Source organism: Gadus chalcogrammus, chromosome 14 (assembly GCF_026213295.1).
Source record: "Gadus chalcogrammus isolate NIFS_2021 chromosome 14, NIFS_Gcha_1.0, whole genome shotgun sequence".
Classification (NCBI taxonomy): Eukaryota; Metazoa; Chordata; class Actinopteri; order Gadiformes; family Gadidae; genus Gadus; species Gadus chalcogrammus.
In genome coordinates, this window is record NC_079425.1 from 19,723,764 (window position 1) to 19,743,109 (window position 19,346).

The 19,346-nt window shown below is 48.4% G+C and overlaps 1 protein-coding gene across 3 annotated transcripts in view; it reads right to left on the reverse strand.

The window, feature by feature from the left end:
- The window catches only part of kif13ba (kinesin family member 13Ba), a 35,202-nt gene that overhangs the window by 5,305 nt on the left and 10,551 nt on the right, over positions 1–19,346 (reverse strand). For all 3 annotated transcript variants that reach the window (XM_056608394.1, XM_056608395.1, XM_056608393.1), the window contains 29 exons: positions 18,890–18,902; positions 18,735–18,795; positions 18,471–18,563; positions 17,708–17,888; positions 16,328–16,415; positions 15,203–15,337; positions 13,564–13,676; positions 13,281–13,392; positions 12,424–12,636; positions 11,463–11,573; positions 11,056–11,190; positions 10,535–10,665; positions 10,309–10,395; positions 9,460–9,650; positions 7,983–8,277; positions 6,776–6,938; positions 6,418–6,564; positions 5,922–6,071; positions 5,575–5,700; positions 4,967–5,140; positions 4,315–4,472; positions 3,936–4,068; positions 3,405–3,569; positions 3,068–3,167; positions 2,704–2,830; positions 2,539–2,594; positions 1,573–1,697; positions 916–1,194; positions 137–289 (listed from right to left, as the gene is read on the reverse strand). In XM_056608394.1, the coding sequence (XP_056464369.1) occupies positions 137–289; positions 916–1,194; positions 1,573–1,697; positions 2,539–2,594; positions 2,704–2,830; positions 3,068–3,167; positions 3,405–3,569; positions 3,936–4,068; positions 4,315–4,472; positions 4,967–5,140; positions 5,575–5,700; positions 5,922–6,071; positions 6,418–6,564; positions 6,776–6,938; positions 7,983–8,277; positions 9,460–9,650; positions 10,309–10,395; positions 10,535–10,665; positions 11,056–11,190; positions 11,463–11,573; positions 12,424–12,636; positions 13,281–13,392; positions 13,564–13,676; positions 15,203–15,337; positions 16,328–16,415; positions 17,708–17,888; positions 18,471–18,563; positions 18,735–18,795; positions 18,890–18,902 (4,015 nt within the window). The remainder of the gene's footprint in view (positions 1–136; positions 290–915; positions 1,195–1,572; positions 1,698–2,538; positions 2,595–2,703; positions 2,831–3,067; positions 3,168–3,404; positions 3,570–3,935; positions 4,069–4,314; positions 4,473–4,966; positions 5,141–5,574; positions 5,701–5,921; positions 6,072–6,417; positions 6,565–6,775; positions 6,939–7,982; positions 8,278–9,459; positions 9,651–10,308; positions 10,396–10,534; positions 10,666–11,055; positions 11,191–11,462; positions 11,574–12,423; positions 12,637–13,280; positions 13,393–13,563; positions 13,677–15,202; positions 15,338–16,327; positions 16,416–17,707; positions 17,889–18,470; positions 18,564–18,734; positions 18,796–18,889; positions 18,903–19,346) is intronic.

Sequence of the window (19,346 nt, forward strand, 5' to 3'; positions counted from 1 at the left end):
GTGTGTGTGTGTGTGTGTGTGTGTGTGTGTGTGTGTGTGTGTGTGTGTGTGTGTGTGTGTGTGTGTGTGTGTGTGTGTGTGTGTGTGTGTGTGTGTGTGTGTGTGTGTGTGTGTGTGTGTGTGTGTGTGTGTGTACCTGTCTGAGGCGATCTAGGGTGAGGATGTTCTCCACTGCCAGAACACTGCGCAGGTACTTCTCGATGGCGGCCTCGTTCTCCGACGTCTCTGCGTTCTGAGAGTCGGTGGCCTGACGAGCCAACATCTCCCTGTCCTCCGAACCCAGTGGGTCCTGAAACAGAGGCAGCGAGGCACAGAGAGACCCACAGACGAAGAGATGGACAGAGAGACAGGCAGATATACAAAGTCAGTCAGAATCCCCTTCCTTCCACTTTTATCTTTAGGCATCTTGAGCATGATACCCAACAGCTACCTGATTATTAATGACATGTATTCAATTCTAGTAATAGTCCACATAACAATTGTAGTAATAATCCATATAGAAACCAGGACACAGACTAGGGGTGGGACATAATATTGATACGGCGATATATCGTCTTTAACTGGCGTTAAATATCAATATATTTTAATTTATTATAAAAATAAAAATAAAATGAATTTAACACAGTTTGAAAAACTCAGTTTGGACCATGAACAAAGACAAATCAAGCACCTTACCCTTTCACGGTCATTTTGTATTCATAATTAGACATTATCGTGATGGTTTGTTACATGATTGCCGAACAATATATTGATTAATCGCAGAATCGCGATATTATCTGTATTGTGGGCCATGTATCGCGAGGTGCCCTGTGATCCCCACCCCTAGAACAGACATTCATCTGGGGTCCCCAGTAGTCAGTATCGCTCCATCACCACCACCACCACCATCCACCCCCTGGACCAGCAGTGTCTCACCCCGGGGATGTTGGAGACCACCTCGAAGGTGACCCCGCAGCCGGGGATGGTGCTCCGCGTGGACATGCGCTTCAGCAGGTTGTGGGCGAAGCCCTGGCGCCCGGGGTTCACGCTGACGCACACGCGCTTCCTCAGCACCAGCTGCATCTCGGCGGGGTGGCTGAGCTGCACGGCCACGCGCAGTGTCAGGTACACGCGCTGCTCCGGCCACGCCCCGCCGCCCCGGCTCAGCTGGGGGCACTCGTGGACCGTGGAGTCCCAGGAGGCCTCCGCTTTCACCTGGAACACAAGGCACGCCGTGAGGTTACACACACGCACATGACCTGGTCGTACGCACGCACGCACGCACACGCACATGTCTGGTCGCACACACGCACGCACGCACACACATTTTGGCATTTCTATTTTATATTATTCAACGACTTTGAATAATTTTTTGTTATGTTATCGATGTTTACATTTCTTTAGGGTTAAAGCGAAAATTAACCCCTACTACATTGTAAATACATTGTATTCAGTTGTTGCAGGTGTTAAATGTGATGTGGGCAACCACAGGTTGGTTATTGTGGAGAGAAAAATGTAATGTAAAGTGTTTTTGCACATCTTTGAACTGCCCATATCATTTTGGAATGAAGCCATAAGGTTTGGGGTGCTGACCTCTTCGTCGTAGTGTTTGACGATCTGCAGGTCGAAGAAGTCGTCCTCGTCCTCTCCATTCAGAGTGGCGTCTAGACCGCCAGCCTCTGGGGCAGACATCTGGTCTTGAGAGCTCAGGTCGTCAGCTGCACACACACACACACACCCACACACACACGGGAGAAGGTGTTAGATGAGTCGACAGAGGCAGACAGTTAGGGGTGGGAAAATAATCGATTCTTCGATGCATGATCGCGATTCTCGCTAGAACGATTCAGTCTCGATGTAGATAAATTAATAATCTGAATTAATTGTTGTTTTTTTTGCAATTTTTGCAATTTTAAAATGATTGAATTTATCTTCAGTGTGTATTGGCCAATCTGATTTGTCTTGACACAATTGCGATTCAGCCTACGCATAGCATGCGAGCAAACTCACAGCCAGACACAAGAACTCCTTCTAATTTAAGAGCAGCTTTTTCTTTAATGACATAGAAAAGAAAGATTAGAAATAAAATAAAACTGAAACCTATTTTTTGCATGCTTCCATATTGTGTTATAATGCAAGCTACATTGATTATTGCATTGTTCATAGAAAGTCATATTTGTGACAAAAGCTTTCTCTCTTATAAAATATTAGATAAGTTAATTAATCTGTTGATGTCTTTAATGATCATCACAAAAGTAGGAAGTGATTTGCAAACTCTGAGTAGCAAACCCAGATATATATATTTTTGTAAATCACGCATGGAAATGTACATAAAAAAAATTGTTGCATCGAGATTCATCGATAATCGCTTCAGAATCGAATCGTTGACCTCATAATCGGAATCGAATCATGAGGTGCCAAGAGATTCCCACCCCTACAGACTGTACACAGGCAGACAGTGAGCAGAGATATGATGAGGACAGAGTTGTACCGACAGCCTTTAGTCCGACCGGCCTATGAAGGGCTCTGTACCGGCCTAGAGCCCATGACACTACGTACCGCTCAGCTCCAGGAAGAGGACAGGGGTGTGGGTTTCCATCCCGGGAGGGGGTACCCTGCAAAAAAACAGAGGATTGTTAAACAGAATGAAACAAGAGAGTACTAAGGCTGAACCACAAGCCTGCAGGGCCTGGAGCCAAACTGAGGCTGGGGCCCCGAACGTACCACTCTGCGGGGGCCCCGGGGATACCGCTGCCAGAGAAGGGCACCATGACGGCGTTCCTCTCCTCCGTCAGGGTCAGACGCCACTCCAAGAGCTGGGCCTCTCTCTCCATGTCATCCTCACACTTCTCTGCTTCAAACACGCACACACAGAAGTATACACAAGCATTACAGAAATATATGCAAATATTCGACACACAAACATATACACAAATTATCAGTCATTAGACAGACAAATGTGTACAATTAGTGAATACACAAACAATCACACCCACGTGCAAACTAATGACGAACACACTCGCATAAATATAGATAAGCAAACATGACTAAGACATTATCCAGACAGAAAGGGCTTGCAGTGTGTTACCAGGCTTGGTGACGATGGCCTGTAGGTGTTGGTCGAGGTACTCCTGTCTCTTGGTCAGGGCAGCGAGCCACTGGCGCCTTAACCGCTCCAGATCCCTGTCCTACCACACACACAAAACAATAAAGACTTTTTTTTTCCCCTGAGTGAACATATCTATATATTTCTCAAAACATCAGCAGAAAAATAATTGTCCAAGTACGTCATGCATCCAAAACCCCACAACTGTTAACAGAACAGACCAACCGCACTCAAGAAACCCTGAATAGAGACCTGACTGGGGTCTGATCTCAAGCTAGGTGGGGGTCAGATGGAGATCTACAGGCCTTTGGTCAGATACCTGGTAGCTGTCCATGTCTTCCTGGGACTGCTGGGAGCCCCCGTTGGCTGCGGGCTGGATCTCAACGCACCCAACAGACACGGCCAGGATCAGCTCAGCGATCAGGGGCATGGTGCCAGAGTCCTGCACCGAGCACACCTCCACCTGGATCCGCCGAGACTGGCCCTGAGAGGGGGGAGGGCAACAGCCGGGGGTCAAACCTCACACCTTTTTATCCGTTACCTGAACAATCATTTAAGTATGTGAGCAGCAAAATGAAACGTGGAGAGCTCCAATTATAATGCAAAAAGAAACAACAACCAATGGATGTCAACCTGTCCAGAACATATAAAAAAAAAAAAGTCTCTCTCCCTCTCTCGAAAATAATGCGCTGTGTGCTTTGCTCCGTTTCAAAACATGATTCTTGAATGTGTCACGTTTATGCATGCAATAATATTCAATGTGACATCCCTACAACAAACTAAGAATCAACCAGTAAACAACAGAAAAACAAAAGTAGTAGTATGACAGAAGAAAGGTTTGGGAAATGACCTGTCTGAGCTGGAAGATGCCGCCTGTACACACATCCTTGGCGGGCACCACCTCCACGGGGACAAACTCCCCCTGCTCGTTGATTTCCAGGATCTGAACCCACAGCTCTAGACGCCGTGTTACCTCGCTCCACCTGTAGGGGGCGGCGGCGACGACAACAAGCATAATGTTTACCCTTGGAGAGGCAGACTCCTCAGCTCACAGGACACCCATGGCCTGGATTCAATGTGTGTGTTCCTTCGTGTGTGTGTGTTCCTTCGTGTGTGTGTGTGTGTGTGTGTTCCTTCGTGTGTGTGTGTGTTCCTTCGTGCGTGTGTGTGTGTGTGTTCCTTCGTGTGTGTGTTCCTGCGTGTGTGTGTGTGTGTGTGTGTGTGTGTACCGGTCTCTCAGTGTCCGCGTCTTGGCCTGGATGATGCTGAGGTCCCAGAGGGCTGCGTTCCTGGCCGGGTCGGCCTGCCTGTGGCCGTAGACCTCGATGGCTACGGCTCCCTCCGTCAGATACTCAATGAACTCCTCCGTCACCGACACAGCCAGCTCCTGAAACACAAAAATAACCTTTGAGTTCTACCCATTTCCAAACTTTACCATCTGCCTTCTTATCACCACATCAGTGATGTGGAGATAGGGAGGCCTTAATAGAAAGCAACGGATACAATTACACGGTTTAAACCAAGACACCAAGATAAAAACATGCCCTGCAACGGTATGCCTCTGTACAGAAGTACCACTGTCTTCTAACAAAACCCTATCTCTGTAGAGTTGGAGGGTTTGGGGAGCATCACTGAACTGGATGGTCTTACTCATGATTACACGAGTAAGGATGTCATGGTTTCATTCATACATTTTTTTTATCTATTTCTCATTGCATAACACAATGGCAGTCAGACCCAATGTATTATGTTACTCTTAGTAAGTTAAGGTTATAACAGACATAAGCAGCTAACCTCAATCCCCGCAGCAAGTAACACTAACCATACACATTCAAGAAACAATGGAGGTTTGTATATAGATTTAAAAAAAAAGCAACCTACCTTGCAGCTGTCGAACACCACCATGCAGTGGGGGTCTTTGGCCCCAGGGGACGATGTGGATGTGTCCACCTCAGGGGCCACAATGATGGGCTCCGGCTGGTCCCAGAAAGAGTACTGGCAGAAGACGAAGTTGGAGAGGTATTGGGGCAGCCCCGTGGCCTGCAGGATCTTCAGCTGCAACGCAACACACAGGTCAAAGGTCAAACCAAGAGAGGCAGGCCGGAGGCCAGAGGTGGACGGCCAGGATGGCTTCCAGAATGAGCACGTGTGCCGATGTGTGTTTGCTGTGTGAGTGAGTGAGTGAGTGAGTGAGTGAGTGAGTGAGTGAGTGAGTGAGTGAGTGAGTGAGTGAGTGAGTGAGTGAGTGAGTGAGTGCAGGGTGTGAGTGTGTGAGTGAGTGAGTGAGTGAGTGAGTGAGTGAGTGAGTGAGTGAGAGAGAGAGAGAGAGAGAGAGAGAGAGTGAGTGAGTGAGTGAGTGAGTGAGTGAGTGAGTGAGTGAGTGTGTGAGTGTGTGAGTGTGTGAGTGAGTGAGTGAGTGAGTGAGTGAGTGAGTGAGTGAGTGAGTGAGTGAGTGAGTGAGTGAGTGAGTGAGTGCAGGGTGTGCTCACCATGCAGACGAGCTTGCGGTCCTGGTTGTCCGTGTCGGGGCTGCTGTCTCCCTCCTCCCCCCCGCCGACGCTGTCCTGGAACCCGCCCGCGACCCGGATCACCTCCACGTGGAGACGCCCCGCCACCTGGCCCACATGGTACCGGACGTTTAGTACGGACTGGAGGAGCTCAAATAACCATGACACGACGGCTACCACAGCTGCTAGAATTCGATGCACTTAACAGGCTCGTAGCATCTAATGGAAAATAAATATGGTATATTTGGGGTCCTTTAACAGTTCCCGGCACTGTGTCCGTGTGTGCTAGTGCATGTGCGGGTGTGTGAGCGGGAGCGGGGAGTCCATACCTCCCCCTTCTGGTTGATGATGGGCACGGCGTACTGCAGCTTGACGTCGTAGAAGAGACAGGACAGGAAGACGTTGGCCACGCCGATCAGGCTGTGGTTCTCCTGCTCGTCGAAGAAGGGGTCGGCCCGGCGCAGGTACGAGCACATCACCTGGGAGAGGGAGAGGGGGCGAGAGAGGGACACGGCGTTCTTCAGAGCGACCTGGTCTGATGGGGTCATCGTTTACTCCCCCATGGGTAAGTCGCAGGGTTGTCATTATGACTGAAAGGTCGGTGATGGTCAACCTCAACTTTGTCATAGTCGCTGAATGAGTCGTCGTGGTAACCGAGTGGGTCATTGCCGTAATTACTCAAAAAGGACGGTCGGGTCAACCCCCCATGGGAACTCCCATGGTTGTCGTGGTTACCGAGTTAGCGAGTTGCCGTGTTAGCGGATGGGTGGTTTTCATGGACACCAAGTAGGTCGTTTTAGTAGCTGGGTAGTCACGGTAACTCACGGAGTTATCGTCGTCAAAGTCCTTCCACTCCTGGTAGAGGTCCCTCATGTCCACCAAGCGGTTCTCCATCTTCTCCAGAGTCCAGATCTGCTTGGCCCGGCCCTTCCTCCTCACCTGGACCGCTGGCTCGCTCAGCACCGCGTCCCGCTGCACACATCGTTAAAAACAAACACCGTTAAAGAGACGTTTCCCATGTGCCATGTCCGTTAAGGTTGGGGGTGTGTCGTGTGTGTGTGTGTGTGTGTGTGTGTGTGTGTGTGTGTGTGTGTGTGTGTGTGTGTGTGTGTGTGTGTGTGTGTGTGTGTGTGTGTGTGTGTGTGTGTGTGTGTGTGTGTGTGTGTGTGTGTCCGTCCTTCACCTTGCGGTTAGCGTTGAGGTTGTCCGTGGGGATCTGCAGGGTGACCCGGTACTCAGTGAGCTTGTCCAGCTCCTCGGCGATGAAGCCAGCCTCCTGGACGAGCAGGTTGGCTCTGACGATCTGCTCCCTCAGACGCCGGAGACTCCGCGTCAGGACCGCCTCTCTGGGGGGGGGGGGGGGGATCAGTGAGGGGAGTGACGATGAGAAACCCTTTAAGACGTCTCTGTTGAATCTCTGGTCCTATATCCGTCCCTGGCTCTCAGTCTCTATCTCTTGGAGTACAGAGTCAGTGTTTCCCCTACCATTGTTCAGGCCTGGCGGCCCGCCAGGCCAACGAGCGCCCCCGCCAGGCCAACAACCGGCCAAAAAAATGAAAAAGAGAAAAAAAAAAAAAAAAAAATTTTTTTTTTTTTTTATTATTATTATTAGCCATAATATCATAACCATCCAAGCTCACCACCAGCTATCTCAATATGTATTGGTGCTTTATGCTCCTGTACATGAAATTAGTGTACATTAAATCAACTTTGTAGAAAAAAAAAAAAATTATCATTGATTTTTTCCTTATTGCCCAGACGAAGTTTGAAGACATACAACCCCCCCCCCCCCCCCCCCCCAACAATCGCTCTCTCCCCCCCCCCCCCCCCCCCGCCCCGTCAACAATCGCTCTCCCCCCCCCCCCCCCCCCCCGGTCAACAATTGCTCCACCCCCCCCCCCCCCCTAAAAAAAATTCTAGGGGAAACACTGAGAGTGGTTTACTGTCTTGTACTTGCTGCCGTGGCTCCTGAATGTCTCGACTGGGAACAATCAAATCCCATCTCCACTTATCTTATTCCTACATTTGTTTCAGATTCCAAGTACTTCTTAATTACTTTTTGATTTGTTCTTCCAGGGCGGGTTGCAATATGAGCAATAAGCACAACAGGGAACAACAATGACATCCACATTGCTGTAATATAAACCACTTCAACATTGACCTTATTCACCTATCAGCCATATTGATTTGTGGTTGTCATTCTTGGAACATTGGGAAAAAACTGAAATGCGACGGTAATGCAATGGGACAATGGAACACAGAACTAAATAGTGTGCTTTGAGCTGCCATGGTTTCCAAAGAGTCTAGATGGTTTCCCCCATCCAACTAAGCAATATGGCCACTCGTTGAATCACGTCTATAGTAATAAAAGAAGGGCTGATCTCCCCCACCTCTCCTCGCTCCACTGCCTCAGCCGGCTCTGGGCGCTGGTGGAGTGGGCCATGCCCCCCATGCTGAGTCTCTCCAGGCTGCGGTGGTGGGACTGTAGGCCCTGGCCCGACTGGCCCGTCTGGCTGGCCTGCCCGGGCTGGGGGGCTCCTCCCTGGCCCGACAGCCGGTCGGGGTGCAGCCGGCGCCGGAGCTGCTGCAGCTCCTGCTCGTACATGAGCCTCTGGCGCTCCAGGGCCGAGCGCTTCTCCTCCTCGTGCTGCCGCTCCAGGGACTGGAGGACGGCCTGCATGGGGTCTGGAGCACATGGGGGTGGGGGGGGGGGGGTGAACCCACAGACTAACACCACGGAGGCATCAACGGCATCATAATGCAATCCTGCCACTACCAGTATTCAAGGGGGGTGTTGGTCACCAAATCTACAAACAGAGTGCATCTTACTTCTATAATGTGATTTATTACAGAGTAAAAAGGGGGTAATCCGATTTCCTGTTTTACTTAGAACTACATCCTGGGTAATGTTCTTATGATGACCCTTCAGGGATCGACTGGTTCTGGTGAGAGTGCTGCTTACTATCAAAGTAGATCAGGGGACAAGATTGGGTTGTTTTTCAGTACCACTAAGACTAAGGTGAGATACATACAAAATCCTAAAGTGCAGAAGAAAATAGTGAAAACATGAGTGAGAGCTGTAGAGGAAAGAGTTTATCGTGTTGGACTAAAGAAAGCAAGGCTTAGAGTTATCTAAAAGGTTTGGGTGAAGGAGAGTTTAGATCGTTATAACAATATGGGCATTTCCTGCCACAACCAGTTTTCAGAAAGAGTAACTTCCTTGAGCGAATCTTGATTGGGAACAATAACAAACCGACCAGGATCAAGTGAATGGCAAAGAAAATTGTTGTAGTTCTTTGGCGGTTATCCTTTCCATAATGTTTGAATACAATCGGAGCCATCAATGACAAAAACAGTCCCTTTTAGAGGACGTACTAGGCGCTACAGGCCCCAGAGATATATCCCAGCCTGTTTCCGTGGATTACGGCTGCAGCTTTCTGGCACAAAACTGGACCAAATTCCAAAATAGTCTGCATGAGTCCCCTACACCCAAAACGATCGGAACATAAGGTCCAGGTTCAAAAAGATGACGGATGATTCAACTACTCTAATTATAGGGTACAACTCGTGCATCTTTCTCTGCAGCACTTCCCCCTCCACCAAACTATTTTTTGTGGGAACCCCTGGTTTGGACTACTAAATTGCTTTCAATACAAAGACAGACAGACAGACGGAAAGACACAGACAGACAGACGGAAAGACAGACGGAAAGACAGACGGAAAGACAGACGGAAAGACGGACAGAAAGATATGGACAGAGACAGACATACATGGACAGAAAGTCTTGGACAGTCGTCAACAAACAGAAATGGACAGAAGTAGGCAGGCAGACGTAGCCAGACAGACACTCATCCGGGCGTATCTTACCGTTGGATCCTAGGGCCTTCATCATCACCTCCGTCTGGGCAAACTCGTAGGAGAAGCTGACCTCACTGGAGACCTCGCTGGCAGAGTCTGCGTCGGCGTCTAGCTGCTCACTGCTGACACTGTTCTTCATCTGACCGCCCTCGCCCTCCTCTTCCTCAGCCCCACGGGGACGCCGCTTGGGCAAGTTTATCCTAGAGGAATCATGGAAGGAATGAACTTCCGTTAACAAACCGAATAACATTTTCTAACGCAGAACGGTGTTGCAACGTCCCTCTCACACCAGCAGGTGATGACTGACTGTTCAGTCAATTGTTCATAGAATTAATCAAAGTGAGACTAAATGATTACATGTGACAGCTTTGTTCTGGTGCCAAGGTATAAATTACAGTTGACAGTTGATTTAGTGGGCTAACCGGTGACATACCTGAAGTAGTGGCTGTAGCCTAAGGTGGTTATCATAGTGACATGTAGTGATATGTTCCTGAAGCAGTAGTCGGTAGCTTAACATTTTGAATAAATTAACTGGGGGACGCTTAGCTACTGTTGCTTATAAGGGTTATTACAGTGACTGGTGCTTAGCTTGGTTGTTACCGTAACAGAGTTACAAGAGAGACTGGTGGTGTGCATGAAGAAGTGTTTTTTCCCTTAATATGGTAGGCATAGTGACTGTTGGTGTGCCTGAAGAAGAGGTTGTTGACCTGACATGGTTACCGTAGTGACTGGTGGTGGTGTACCTGAAGAATTTGTTGCTAGCTTTACATGGTTACCATAGTGAGTGATGGTTGTGGTGTGCATGAAGAAGTGTTTTTTGCCTTAACATGGTTACCATAGTGACTGGTGGTGTTGTACCTGAAGAAGTGGTTGTTACCCCACAGGATTCTGTCACCATGGTGAAGCGGTTGAGGATTGGTGACCGGAGAGCCGTTGATACACGTACTGCAGAAACACATGACACACACACACACACACACTATAATTAACAACTGGTATAAATATGTAAAAGTCTAGACCCGATAAAACCATGTGTAGTGGCGGTTCCTTAAGTCTGCATCACAGAGACTCCCAGACCTCGTACCGGGAGTTGGGGTAAGGTGTGAGCACGACGGCCCACTCTGTGGTGATGACGATGACGCAGTGCTCCGCCTGAATGCCCATTCCACACAGCTGGATGTCCTGGGAATCTGCTGAGCCCACCTTTGTGTGCTCCTGAAACACAGTCAGACAAACACACATGAACGCTGTATGTAACATGGTTCATTTTGACATTTACCTGACGCTTTTTTATTTTTTGCAAATTTAAATGATGAAAATAATGTATGTGCATGTTATTTGGTGTGAACACATTTACATTTATATTTAGGGCATTAAGCAGACGCTTTTATCCAAAGCGACTTACAAATGTGAAACAACAAGAAGATCAAATGGGTGGTGCAAATACATAGTTTCACGTATTCAGATTCAACTTATATTATGGTTGCATTATTTAATACTTGTTAATGACCAATAAAACAACTAAACGGACACAGAAGCCCCCCCATTTGAGAGGATGCAGTGGAGGAGGCCCCTAGAGGGATGTGAGGGCAGGGCTCACCCTACCTTCAGGTAGTACACCAGCAGCTCATTGAGGGCCGGGTCAGCGTTCAGGTTGACCAGGAAGCACTTGTCGTCTCCCACTCGGATCCCAGAGGACTGAAGAGAGATCCCCAGGCTCTCCAACTGTCTCTGACGCTCCTAAGCACACAAATACGTGGAAAATGTGGCTTCAATTTTTTGTTGGTCGACCCGTTGTTTTCTGTCCACACTTGTGGAAGTCAAAGCATAAAGCGTATAGTATACCCCGGGGGGTCTTGACCATGACATTCTTGCAGCATGGACAGGGTCGACAACGTAACGGAAAAATAACCAATATAAAAGAGTATCTCCATAAATATTAAATATACAATAAAGACTGCATTATTAATGATGAGGGTGTGAGCAGCTGTGCGTGTGTGTGCGTGTGTTACCTGCGCTATCTCTTCCGTCTTGCGTAGTTTCTCCTCCCAGGTGACGGTCATCTCCTGGATCAACTTCTCAGATTCCTCCAGACGATCCTTCAAATCCGGAGCCTTCAGAGACTGGAGGGGAGGAGAGGAGAGGAGGTGAGGTGAGGTGAGGTGAGGTGAGGTGAGGAGAGGAGAGGAGAGGAGAGGAGAGGAGAGGAGAGGAGAGGAGAGGAGAGGAGAGGAGAGGAGAGGAGGTGAGGTGAGGTGAGGTGAGGTGAGGTGAGGTGAGGAGAGGAGAGGAGAGGAGAGGAGAGGAGAGGAGAGGAGGAGGAGAGGAGAGGAGAGGAGAGGAGAGGAGGAGGAGAGGAGAGGAGAGGAGAGGTGAGGAGAGGAGAGGAGAGGAGAGGTGAGGAGAGGAGAGGAGGTGAGGTGAGGTGAGGTGAGGTGAGGTGAGGAGAGGAGAGGAGAGGAGGTGAGGTGAGGTGAGGTGAGGTGAGGAGAGGAGAGGAGAGGAGAGGAGAGGAGAGGAGAGGAGAGGAGAGGAGAGGAGAGGAGAGGAGAGGAGAGGAGAGGAGGAGGAGGTGAGGAGAGGAAAGGAGAAGGGAGGAGAGGAAATGAAATGAGAGGAGGTGAGGAGATGAGATGAGGAGATGGGAAGAGTTGAGGGAGGAGGGGAGACATGGGAGGAGGAACAAGATGAAGGAGGAGGAGAAAGGAGTGGATAAGAAAGGAGAGGAGAGGCATGTAAGCAACAGGAACCAGTGAGTCCCATCTCATGCGTCTTTCAGTTTGTGGGTGTAAAACAACTGAAGCCTCTTTGACATCCTTCTCGGCCCCCCGGGGGCCCAGCCAGATGTACAGCACCTCAAACGAAGGACCCTCAGATCTCTGGAGCGTTTACACAGACACCGCTTCAAATAAAATCCCAGAGGCTCCAGAGGGGCCGACCGTGGTGAACCCTGACCCCCCACCCCCCCCTCACCTCGGCCTGGGTGAGCTGGTCCCGGAGCTTCTCCACCTCCTCCCGCAGCTCCCGGATGATGCGGGCGTTGGGGTCCTCGTTCACCACAGCGTGGTTGACGATGCTCTTGGCGCGGTCGGCGTAGCGCAGCGTGGACAGCGTCTCGTCGTAGTTGTCGGCCGACGGGCTCACCGTGGCGACCATCGCCGTCCGGCTGTTGCCGCCCAAGCTGTCCTGGAGACACAAAGAGAGGGGGAGTTTAACGTTGACCTGAAACGGGCCGGTTAAACACGTCATACCATGTGAAAACTGAACACGGTTCATACTAAAACCACCCTTTAAAACCACTTCCTGAACGGTGCTTGAACCAACACTATTTAAAGCATTTTTTTTTTAGAATATATATTTAATATATTTATAAGAATAAATACATACTACATACCATAATCATTAAACAGTATATAGTAGTAGCCTATAAATTTGGTTTAATTTTTTTGTTTCCTACACCCCTGTGTCCTTAAGAGTTAGGGTTAGCAAATAACTAACTCATCAGTTTAATCAACTCCATTATCTGATAGGCTCTGTACCAAAAGTGTCAAGGTGATCTGCGTGGGAGACGACAGTGGCAGTGCATCACACAGAGGAATCAATCAATTGGCAGCTCTGAATGGCAGCGAAATAGGTGTAGGTCGTAAAGGAACCAGTACCATAGTGGTACTGGGTTTCGATACCCAAACCTCAAAGCAAATAGCTGTGTGTGCACCCATGCCAAGCAGGGAACCTGTTGGGGTGTGTAAACTTGTCCTGACTGAACTTGGTAACAATGTATGGAGAAAGTGTGAATGTGTGTGTGAGTGTAAGTGAGTGTGAGTGCGTACCTTTAGCAGCCATGTGAGAACAGAATCCCTGTAGGGGACAAATTTGGTTTTGTTCTTTCCTGCTCCTTGTTCAGCCAATGCTGAAATCACCAGGCCTAATGTGGTCAGGGACCTGACACAGACACACACAAATGTCTCATCAACAGTATATCTTAATAATACCTTCAGGGTGCGGTCGAACAGGGCGCTGCACAGCCGCGGGATCAGCCCCGGGTTCTCCACCGAACCCACTTATGGGCACTGAATACGTGTTTGTGTTGTTTTCACACGTCAGGCTGCTTACTTGTTTATGTTGCTGCCCTCTTTGAGTCGGTCTCCACCGGCTCCGGTCTTGGCTGCCCTCTCACTGCCAGCTAGGTCCACCAAACTCAGCTTGCTCACCTTCTCCCCACTCGTCTGCCCAGAGAGAGACAGAGGCAAAGAAAGAGATGGACAGGGAGAGAGAGCCAGAGGGAGACAACAGTCTGCGAGTCAGTAACCTGATCATGTACAGAGTGTTCTTAGGAGGATCTAGTGTCAGCAGGTTAAATGAGGAGGGAGGAGAGGAAGGTTGGAGGGAGGGGGATGTGAAATGAGCATGGAGAGGGATATCAAAACATAAGCAGGAAGCAAAGGACATCATAGCAACCGGTGGGAGGCCATGACATCCTACACAGTAGGGTGCAGAGGGAGGATGAAAGCTGAGGAGCTAGGCCATGACATCATGAGTAGAGGATATAGCGGAAGGCTAGAAGGAGTGGAGCCAGCAGAAAAACTATGACATCACATAGAGAGGAGGTAGCAGATCAATTCCTTGAGAGGACAAACCCCTGGCAGCCACGTTAGACGGGCTGGGCTAGGCAATCAGCCCCCTCAGCAACATTCTTACGACATTACCACATAGACCCAGCCCCATGCCTTTAATGTCCTATGGAGGGAGTTGTACTTGTACTCCTAACCTAAGTGCTTTGTTTATGTATATATATGTAGGATCTATGCAAATGCAGATAACGTGTTGGAACTGAGCCAAGCTCTGAAGAGCTCTTCGCGATGTCAACATTAGTTACATGTCAGCCCCCCGCCCGGCCCGGCCACCAGATGGCACTCAATGTCAGAGATAGCCTGACCTGGTTGAACTCGTCCAAGTTCCCCCACCTCCATCAGCACTTTAATGATTCGGACACCGAGTCTGCATACAGAGGGTGGACTCAGCAGACAAGCACCGGGAGCTAGCTCAGACGGCATGAAAATGAAAACTAGAGCTGCTGGATCCAGTGCCCCACTGAAGTCATAATAGCTGGTTTCCCAGCCGGCTGACTAACCAACAGGATGTCAAGACAGCCACGAAGCACGTTTATTTTTAAAACACGGCTGCACTGACTGAATGACTTCATGGCGAAATAACCAATGGTATTGAATGAACATAGAGGCACAGACACAGGTCCTGTGACAGTCTTGATATCAACCATATAGAAGTATAAATATACACAGATGTAAAAAGTATGACAAGGGGCAGACAAACACGTTAGAAACCGGCGTCACGTGACTGACAATTAGGTCAATTATTAACAGGCCTTTGGCTGGGAGCCTTGGAAACCAGGGTACAAGAGAGAGAGATAGTGTGTGATACCCAACAGTCCAGGCTGGTCAGGCTGTGTGCGTGCATGTGCATAAGTGAAACCCCAGACTGAAGGTCTGTGCACGCACATGTGTGTTAATTATGTTTTGTGTGAGTTTTGTGAATGCTGAAGTAAAAAACAAACAATAAAATAATAATGTCAAACATAATTGTGTGTGTGTGTCACCCAAGGAGCAGGTCTTTAAACGTGTGCGCACATGTGTAAATAATTAAGTTTTCTGAAAGCTGAAAACAACAACACAAGAATATTGCAAAACATAATTGTGTGTGTGTGTGCGTGTGTTCGTGTGCGTGTGCGTGTTACCCCGGAATGCAGGTCTATCAGCGTGTGCGTGAGGATGATGTTGAAGACGGCGTGGGAGCGACTGCTCTCCTCGTTCATGTTGGTGGCGGCGACCGTCCGAGACTTGTTCCCCTCCGACATCAGAGACTCAATGTCCTGTCGACACAGACATCATCATCATCACCACCACAGTCATCATCATCATCTTTACCAACAACCTGCTACTTTCAAACTACATTTAAAACGGAAAAATCCAAAAATGACGTATTTGTGAAAATGTGTGCATGCAATTGTGTGAACATGTGTGTATGTATTTTTATGTGCATGTATTTGTGCGTCTTATGTATGGACATTTTTGTTTATGTGGGTATGTATTTTTGTGTACTATGGATGGAAAGTAAAAAATTCAAAAAGGCATGCGCAGAAAAATCTTTAAAATAAAGTTATTGGCGGAATAAGGTTTTGCGCCATAATTTAAAACTTCTCAGTTTCGGATGATGTATAGTCGCTGTCCTGGCAAGACTCACATTTTCTACCAACACTATACCCCTTTCTTCGCCAATTTGTCACAAATTCTTACCTATTCACGCTCCTCCTATATCAAAAGTTCGACCTACTAATAAGAGCACTGCTAAGGTTACATACTCCAGTGGAACTTGGAGCTTACATGGGTTGGGTTTCCAACGAGAGCTTGAACACCGGCAACGCCATGAAACATAACTTTCAGCATTGCTCAAAATATTGGCGTGCATCGCAGAACCCTTCCCACTGTAAATTGAAGCTCTGCTGAAACGGAGTTAGACTGATCAAGAATGGATCTGAAAGCCACTGACTTCCTCGACACAGCACTTACTTGAAATTGCAGTGTGCTTTTAAAAGCGTCATCCCAATCAACCAATTGGAAAGAAAAAATGTCTTTGTCACTACAGACCTATTTTAAATGTAACACGGTGGCCACAATAACATTGTTTGGGGAGAACCCTATAATTTTTTATTTTTTTTAATAGGCTCTTGTGTCTTCGCCTGCTTTAACCAACAAATACCATACCGACCCAAAAACCCTGCCTCCAAAACCGATATATGAACTGAACGATGAATTTTGCGACAGGTTCCACGCCTAGTGTGTACGCGTGTTATGTGCATTACCTTGTAGCAAGCCACAGCAAGGCGGGAGAGGCCGTCTACGTAAGGTCCAAGAACCTTATGCTCCCGAACCCTTAACGCCTGTCTGCTCCTGGATATCACACAAACACACACAATCACAAACACACACACACACACACACACACACACTTTAACAACTTTTTGGCTTGTTATTCACCCACTAATGGCCCTCATTGAACTCCTACCCATCCCCAGAGGAAGGTCTCCCTCCTTCTTCCTTCCTTATCTGGGAATATTCTTTGATCGTTTTTCCTTGCCCTTAACAGGGGCTAGGGGTTAGGGGGTTGTCATAAAATCTAGCCTGTGACACCCTTGAGACTGTAACTGTGATTACGGGCTATAAAAATACAGTTGAGTTGACTGCAGAACCAGGTGAGTGTGTGGGGGCAGCCGGCCACCGGGGGGCCTCAGCCAAGGACAAGACCTTGAGGGATCGGTGCTCGACTGCACCGGGCTCTCACTGTACATTTAGGGCAGGTCAAATGACATAACACCGGCAGCACTAACGATACAAATAAAAACACACAGCAGTCCCTCATACACTCTCAACAATGTAGGGCTATGGGCCTTTAGTTATTGAACCATGAGCGGACAACTATTGCTGTTTGGCCCATTTGCAATGATGGGAGGACATTTAAGAAAATCCATACTGCAGTGATCGTACTTAGTATCATACAGGGCCTGGTACAGAACAGTGTCCAGCCCACACTCCCCATCAGTTCCTGTTCTGTAAGGATTTGAGACACGTCCCCTTGAGGTCACGCCACTGCAGAGAGTTTCATGGTTTCACCGTCCACAGCCGACCCCCATATTGCCCTGAGATAGTCTGCTGTTAATAGACATTTACTGGGGTCAGGGGTCAAGGGGTTGGGGAGGCGAGGGCCAGCCAGTGGCCAGATGCCTGGGTGCAGATTTACTGCTGGCCCGCTGTACATGAACCCTGAAGCCTGCAGCTCTTCATTGGTTTTCAACAACAAGAAGTTTCTGATCAATTAGTCCATTAGGCTATATAGGTCAGCAACGACATCTGGAGGTCTGGTCTTGTTTCATTTTAAACTTTTTTTTTTTTTTACAAATTGTAGAATAGTTAAATTGTGAAAGACTCAAGACATTTAGAGAGCAATATCATTTGTGGAAATATGTAAAATCAGAAGGGTTTCATCTCACCATGAATGTCAATAAGTAAACAAAACATGGTTAACCTTCAAAACGTAATACCTCACTGTGTCCAAACTGGAACAAAACCCAGCTAAGTGCTGGGGCCATCTTTACTGGGTCAATATATTTATAGCAGCAGAGCGGTCAGTCGATGCTGATGGATGCGCGAGTGTCTCCCGGTGCTGGAGGGAGGAGCGTGCGTACCCTTTGGGGTCCAGCAGGTCTCTGACCCTCTCGTTGTAGATCTCCATGTAGGACACCTCCACCGTGAAGCTCTCCTCCTCCCTCTTCCCCTTCAGGGTGCGGTCGAACAGGGCGCTGCACAGCCGCGGGATCAGCCCCGGGTTCTCCACCGAACCCATCATGGTGTACGACTTACCGGAACCTGGACCGCACGCACGCACACACACACACACACACACACACACACACACACACACACACACACACACACACACACACACACACACACACACACACACACACACACACACACACACACACACACACACACACACACACACACACACACACACACACACACACACAGTTACAACCATCAATACATGTCTGTTTGACTAGGACAGTTAGTGCCTGTCTGTCTAGAGGAGGGTCAGTCCCTGTCTGACTAGAGGAGGGTCAGAACCTGTCTGTCTGACTAGGAGGATGGTTATTACCCGTCTGTCTGACTAGAGGACAGTAAGTACCCGTCGGGTCTGACTAGAGGACAGTAAGTACCCGTCGGGTCTGACTAGGAGGACAGTCAGTCCCTGTCTGTCTTACTAGAGGAGGGTCCTTACCTGTCTGTCTTACTAGAGGAGGGTCCTTACCTGTGTGACTGCTTGGTCAGTACCTTCCTGTCTGACTAGAGATAGGTCAGTAGCTGTATCTGACTAGGGGAGGGTTGGTAACCGTGTTACTAGAGCAAGGTCAGTCCCTGGCTGCCAGACTAGATTAGGATCAGTACCTGTCTGTCCATATGCAAAGATGCAAGCGTTGTAGCCCAGGAAAGCGTTGTGGAGGAGACTCTCTCCAAGGCACTGAAACACCACCTCCTGGCCTAGGGCGCACACGCACAAACACACACACACACACACACACACACTTAGACTTCAAAAACAATATTGTTATTTCAGTTTTTTAACCGCAACATTCACAAAACAATGATAAACCATTCTTAGTAAATAAATCATTAATAATTATAACAATAACTGCTTGGAAATCGACTCACCTGCAAATTTGTCTGTGTCCGTTTCGTCCATGGACCAGAAACAGTAATCATAGGCAAAGACCTGAAAGACCCAATGAAAACACACCAATCATATAACTACACAGACAGACAGGCCAACAGACACAGACAGAAAAACCAGACTGACAGGAGGTTACCTTGGATTGGTTCCTGATGATGTGGAAGAAGATGTCAGCCAGTCCACGGGGCACATGGAAGAGAGAGGGAGAAGGTTAGGAAGGCTGAGTGACATTTAGAAAACAGCGGCCAGGCACACAGGACATTAAGCAAATGAAAGGCGTGCCATATGTGCCTTCATTTATCGCTCGCATAGACACACACACATACTGGGACGCAAAAACACGAGGAAGATGAATGGATGAACGTATTCATTAAAATAAATACACAAATGAGGAGGGATCTGTGAGAGAGACCAGTGGAGAGATACAGAGAGAGGGTAAGGGATATAGAGATTTGTGCTTCACAGATGGTAGTGGTTCATCAAGCTGATGGTTCAAATACTGAGAGACTTTGTGTGTGGGGCAGATCCACTCCCAGGCTGCAGGCTCCGCTGTCTTTACACATCACTCAAACACTTACTGGACAAGCTCATTC